General features: G+C 41.0%; 1 protein-coding gene across 2 annotated transcripts in view; it reads right to left on the bottom strand.

The window, feature by feature from the left end:
- Window positions 1-4,555: 4,555 nt before the first annotated feature.
- Window positions 4,556-6,371, bottom strand: part of ZNF451 (zinc finger protein 451) — a 39,039-nt gene continuing 37,223 nt past the window's right edge. For both annotated transcript variants that reach the window (XM_035888515.1, XM_035888521.1), the window contains one exon: window positions 4,556-5,891. In XM_035888515.1, coding sequence (XP_035744408.1) covers window positions 5,839-5,891 — 53 coding nt within the window. In that variant the 3' untranslated portion in view covers window positions 4,556-5,838. The remainder of the gene's footprint in view (window positions 5,892-6,371) is intronic.

Below are 6,371 nucleotides of genomic sequence, written 5' to 3'. Positions count from 1 at the left end.
TCAGGGTCACCCAGCCTGCGCCCCGTCCCACGGGGGTGCCCGAGGGCAGGGCGGCCGTGGGGGGTCCCCTGCTTCTCCCCGTGAGCTTTCTGGGGCGCAGGGAGAGCCCCAGCCGCCCCTCTGCCCCTCGTGACAAAAGGAGCAAAAGCTGGACCAGCCCAAAGTGGCACGAACTCCGTCTCTTGCTAACGCAGAAGCTAAGGGAGGAGTAATGAGGTTTTCACTACCTCTATTACGCTCCTGAGAAGGGGGAGCTGTTAGCATGAGGATTTGCCTTCCAGAACTCTTCTGTAGGGTTAGTTCATGGGTTTGCTCTTTCATTAAAGAAAGTGAGAAACACCACCACCCCCCAGCAGCTGAAGCTATCAAAAAAGTTCCTGAAAGTGCAAGAAAGGGGAGGAGGAAAACAAGAAATGCTTTAAAAGTCCAGCCGCCTGTTTGAGGGGAGAGAAAAGTTGGAGAAAAGTAAACCAGGGACAGCCCTTGCTGTAAGCAGAACCCCAACAGCAGTCCTGAAAACAAGATGTTTGAAATACTGGCACCAACAGCACATCTTTCTGATGCCAACTGTGAGAGCCCCCCGACTACCTGCAGGAGAGAAGCCATCCTACCAACCCTTATTGTCAGAGATAATACAAAAATAAGCTTACTGGAAATAAAATTGTTTAATGTTCTCTTTTTACGCCAAAAAAAAAAAAAAAAGTATCTATTCCAGGGTAGCCAAGGTAGTGAATCTACATCTATTAATGACTTGTCCCGAGATCGTATTTAACTTGACTGTACAAAACGGTACCGTCCCTCTCATGCACCAACTGAGCAAACGACTCGCGCAGAAATCTCTGGTACTTTGTGTTCCTGCCGGGAGCGCTGGTTCCAGCAACTCAAGTCACACGTTGGCTTTACTTGCCCCTGCTATGAGTATGTGAGAAGGAATTTGCTTATCCCTGAAGTCCAGGTTTGGGCAAATACCCCGTGGCTCTAACAGACCAGTTTTTGGCACCCGGCTAAGAGGGATTCTGTTGCACAGGGATACTGTTTTGTATGCTTATCCCGCTGGGATTCAAAATAGCTGTTTTCTCAAGCCCGTCCATTGAGAATGATATCACCTCCCGCGTGCTCTCGTTACGTTAATTGCCTGAGTTTTCTTTGTTTTATGCAGTCGGGTAAGTAAGGCTCGTTGCCCACGAGCTCATGGAAATTTGAACAATTATTCCATCCATCTCTCTACAGTCTTTGTAGAAGATAATTAAAAACCCCTTCCCACCCCAAACAGAAACCATTTGTATCCATGACACAGAGTACGCAACCATTATTTTCCTAGGATCCTTCTATTCTTCCCATGCCAATTTATTAAGCATCACTTAAATTGGGTTTAAAAAGCAGAAACCAAAATAGCTGAACAGCTATGAACACTTTTTTCCTTGCACAGGGGTTTAGTTCCACGCAGGCAGAAGCTACAGGGAAACACAGGCACAGAACAGCTGTAGTTGCATCCAAACGTATCACACATGGCTTACCCTAACAGCAAAATGGCATTTTACTCTGGAAGTGAGAATAGCACAAACCATGGAACCAAAATGCAGGTTTAGAAGCAAAAATTGGTTATTTTCCCACTTAGAAACATGGAAGGACCATGAAAACTGCTCTTCCTGCTCTCTAGAGGGGTAGATTGCCCCCAGTCCCCTCTCTTTCTTGCCAAGGTATGTAAAGGGGCAGTTGTCACCACTTTCAAAAATGGCTGTCTCTTGTTTAAACTACAGCACCATAAAAAATGGGCGCCACTTGCAAAACAGAACAATGTACGGAAGAGACTCATTCACATGCACAAGGTCCCTTGAGGTAGTGGAAAGAGCAGCGTACCCAGGCCTTGGACATCTGATGTAGCTGTGGAAATGCCAGAGCCCGGGAGATGATCTACACCAAAAGCACTACAAATTGTCACATGGACTAAAGAGCACCTTAGATCCAGCCTTGCCTTATTCCAAACCCTGATATATGCCTCGTCACATACCCTAGCTCTTACACATGAGCTGTCACGGAATAGGATCAAAGAGAGAGTCCACACCCACAAAATGCCATGCTAGATTATTTTCCTCCCTTTACCTACAGGAACTTCATCTGAAGAACCTTCTTCATATGCAGGCATTACGGAAACACAACAGTTCCTGTATGTAGCAGAAGGATGCAACCATGGCTTGGCCCAGCCAACCGACGCCAGCTTGCAGTCTCCCCAGCAACCCTAAGAGCAGGAAAAATGGGCCAACGTGAGTTTTTAGGATACGTTTTCAATCAAAAGACGTACCTGCTATCACAGAGCCTGACCCCTCACTCAGCACCCGCCAAGCCTGTGCTACTGTGCCTTTACTGCAATTGTCACCAGCGCTAACTGAAGCTAGCCCTGGGATTGCCTACACACGTCGCAGTCGTGTTACTGCGTAGGCAAGCCCTGAGGTCCCGAGCCTGTCAGAAGTCTGAAGGAAGTCCTCTATCTCAGAAGCAATCTGAAAGCTGGTATGACCATTTCGGGGCACACAGCAATTCATTCTCAAGGAAAGGAAAATTGCCTAGTAAATGAGCCAGCAAATTCTGTACAGCTGCAGATGCTTGGCCAATTGTCAATGGAGCTCTGAGCAAAAAACCAAACACAAGGGCTCCCAGAAGTTAGGATACTGCAGTCAGTGAAAGTGACCTTGCACAGATTTACAAAAGTAGGTTTACATTAAATTTCCATGCACACAGAGCTTTGCCATCCGAGGGCACACTTTGCGTGTACTTGTCACAAGTTTTCTGACTTGTTTACATCCACTTTTATAGTATCTCAGACCCTATTATTTGACCCAGACTGTTATGGCTGAGCTCTAAACCACTTAAGAATTTCTACAGGAAACTTGAGGAGGTTTAGAAGCATCGAAGAAATACGCAGATGCAGACTTTAATAAAGCTACTTAGCTGAAAAGAATTGCCAGAAAGTATCTTTGTGCCAACATCAGCCAATTTTTCTAAATTAATTTTGAAACAATTCGTCATCTGTTTTCCTCACCTCCTTCCAATTTACAGCAGTCATTGTAAACATTGCTAGGGCAGCACAAGCAGATGATAGAACACTTTCCTTTTAAGAAAGAAAAGAGCATAACTTCATACCTCTATAAACTTCACCATATTTGGTAAAGATTTGGTAAAGGTTTGCATTCTGTGACCGCTATAGGAACAGCAGTGGTCATTTCTGCGTACCTTGAAGAGGTAAGAAAATTAACCCTGCACCCAAATGCACATACAAAGCAAGTAGCTTACAGTAAGCTAATCTCAATTTAAAAAAAAAATAAATTATTAAACTACAGAAACAATCAGGCAGGCATGATGTTTTACTGCTCCAGCAACTTTCCTAACAGTTACTCTGATGTATTTGGCATCTCATCTTGTCTCTGAATATGACCAAAAGAGGGATTTTGTTTGGTATGAAAGAATATGGCACAGAAAGCACCAAGAGAGATATGAGCCTTGCACCAATCTCAACTTGTCACAATTTCAGTTTTGTAAAACTTACGCACGGACCATACAAAAATTAAGAGCATTAAAATGAACAGCTGGTGGTAACCAGGTAGAGATTAGACTTTTTCCTCATTAAATACAAAAAAGCACCAGAGGATTACTTCAGAGTAATGAAAGGTGAACTCAAGTACCACCACAAAAGCAAATTCTCTTAAAAAGGCAGGACAAACCACTTCCAGTACAAACATAAAGGATGCTGGGCAAGCTCCTTTTAACTGATGAGTTGTGCTTGTAATGCAGACAGATCTCTCAGCATATGCAGGGCAAACCTCAAAAATTTCGGCCAGTTAAACAAGACTCCCCAGCCAGAAACATTAAATTCTGAAACACACCATTTACAAGAGGCCTTTCCCAGCTGAAGGACAGGCGCAGTACCACGAGATGTTGATGAGTAACATGTCACATGTTTGTACACGCAGCGTTTTAAGAATCCCATTTTCTCTGCTCTTCTGGAAACAGAAGTATCACAAGCCTGTGATGGCAGAAAATTTTGCAAAGAAAAAATTCACAGTGTTAAGAGAACCTCAAGGAGACCAAATAAAACGAGGACCAATTTCAAGATGTCGGTAACTCTGGAGATTACTTGTAGCATGAAAAGAATACAGAGACTAGAACTCTATTTAGCCATTTTATAAAAGCCGTAGCACCAGTGGTTGGGATTTGCTACTTGTTTTGGCAAGCAGGTGAAGAGGCCAATACAATGTGTGTTTAATAACTGGAGCTCCAAGTATAGAGAATGTATGTGCACACATGGCTTTTTTTTTTTTTTTTTAATGCAACCGATTAAGTCATGGCCCATCAGGTACAAGCAAACTTTACATTTATGACAGAATAAAATGCTATGAGGAACAAATCATATGATCAAAATCTAACATAACAGACTCTGGAGAAGACCATCTACCCAGGTTTTAAGCATTTGTTGAGTCAAGCAAAGAACTTTCTCAAACATCTTTTCATGTGAAAGGAATTTGCAGCTTTAGGGTCTGCACTGAAAAAAAACCTGCCCAAAAGCCTCTATAACTTGGACTGAGATGTTTCTGAGAATGAAAATTGTTTTCTGTCTCATTCCACCCTTTATTAGAAGAACTCTGTGTGAAAAATTCTGGAACTGATTTGGCTTTTCTAACCACGATGACACACAGCTGTAGAGTGAAAGTATTACAGCAGTTAGAAGCAAACTCATAGGCTAAAAAATAATAATAAAAAAATCAAGCTGGCATTTTATTACATTGAGATTTCTTACTGATTGACAGCAATCATTAACTGAATTATAATAGGCTGGTAAAGCTGGACAGCTTGCATAGGTATTTTTAAACAAAAGAACTGAGAAAGGTGGTATAGATAACAATTTTAAACACAGAAATAATCGGTCACCTTAAAATAAGAACAGTACAAAAATAATTAACACATTTACATTCATTTATCCAAGGCCACCTCTTCGTGAACAGAAGGGAGCAAAGACAATAGTATACAGGAATGATACAGCTTAAATTCTCTCACATCTATTCCAAACAGAAAGTTTATTTAGCTTCTGTTCTCTTAAAAAATTGTTCCAGCCTCAGGTCAAGGAGAGGAACCAAACCCGTCAAACTTTAAGCCATCAAATCCAACACTCTACCACGCTATTATTGAAAAACACACACATTTATAAAAATAAAGCTAACAAGCTAACTGTACAGCCTGTGGTCCTGATTCTGACATTGATGACAAACCGGATGCAGACAAAATTATGGTCTATGAGGTGAGACTGGCCACAGGCAAGAGTTAAGCCACATGTTCGATTTACAAACCTGGGATCTAAGCTTCTCTTTATAACAAGATTAGCTAAGCAAATCTGAGAAAAATTAAGTTTACTTTTTTATCTGTTGCAAAGACCACATGAAAACGTAAATAAAGACAATGACATTGTGACAGAAAAATTAAATACAAGAACCAATTTAAAAAACCCAAACAGCAACTAAAAACCCCAAAATACCTAGTAAGACCAGCCTACTAATTAGGCAACAACTTATACAGCTAGACTGGAGAGACTGAGTCATCACCCATTAGAAACAGAATATGCAAAGGCTTAAAAATTTATTTTTATCATAGACAATATATTGCAGCAGATATCCATAAACTCCAGCTGTTCATCAGCATGACAGAGGACGTTGGATTATAAATCTAACAATTCAAGATACAGACGTGTTTTTGAAGTGGTATTTCTGAAACTTTGTAAATAGATGAATAAGCTTCCATTTTTGTGAGCAGCTCTGATGACACGGTGTTATTGTACTGAAGCATCTTCATTTACATTTCCTCAAGGCTTCTCTTGATAGCTTCTTCCAATTCTGCATCTTGCTCTGTATAAATAAAAAAAAAACCCAATTATAATCTCAAACTATGGTTGACAACTAGTCATAAGCACAGCTACATTAATATTACTACATAAAGCAAAAAATTACTTCTGTGGGCAATGCCAATAGACTGCGAAAAAAGGCAGAGAAACAGAATGAAAGTATTTTCCCCTCCTTCTGTCTTATGCCATCTTTTCAACACTTCAAAATAAGTAACAACCTCTTCAACCTTCCACTGTATTAACTAGGGGCAGCCCAAATATTAGTTTAAGAGTATAACGCAACTACACATTTACTGGTCAAACTAATACCAAGATTAGAACCCAACCCCACATTAGTATGTGCCAAGAAAAATAAATAAAGTAAAGCTAAAAAAAAAAGACAGACACACAAAACAAGCAGAGAGGTTTCAGTATTTTCATTCTAGTTCCTTATGAATAGATATTCCCGTATCTACATTCTTACTTGGCACCACTGTTGTCCCTC

Source organism: Egretta garzetta, unplaced genomic scaffold, assembly GCF_000687185.1.
Source record: "Egretta garzetta isolate BGI_Z169 unplaced genomic scaffold, ASM68718v1 scaffold430, whole genome shotgun sequence".
NCBI lineage: Eukaryota > Metazoa > Chordata > Aves > Pelecaniformes > Ardeidae > Egretta > Egretta garzetta.
Note: the sequence above shows the minus strand (reverse complement) of the source record. Positions and strands in the feature narration are given on the sequence as shown.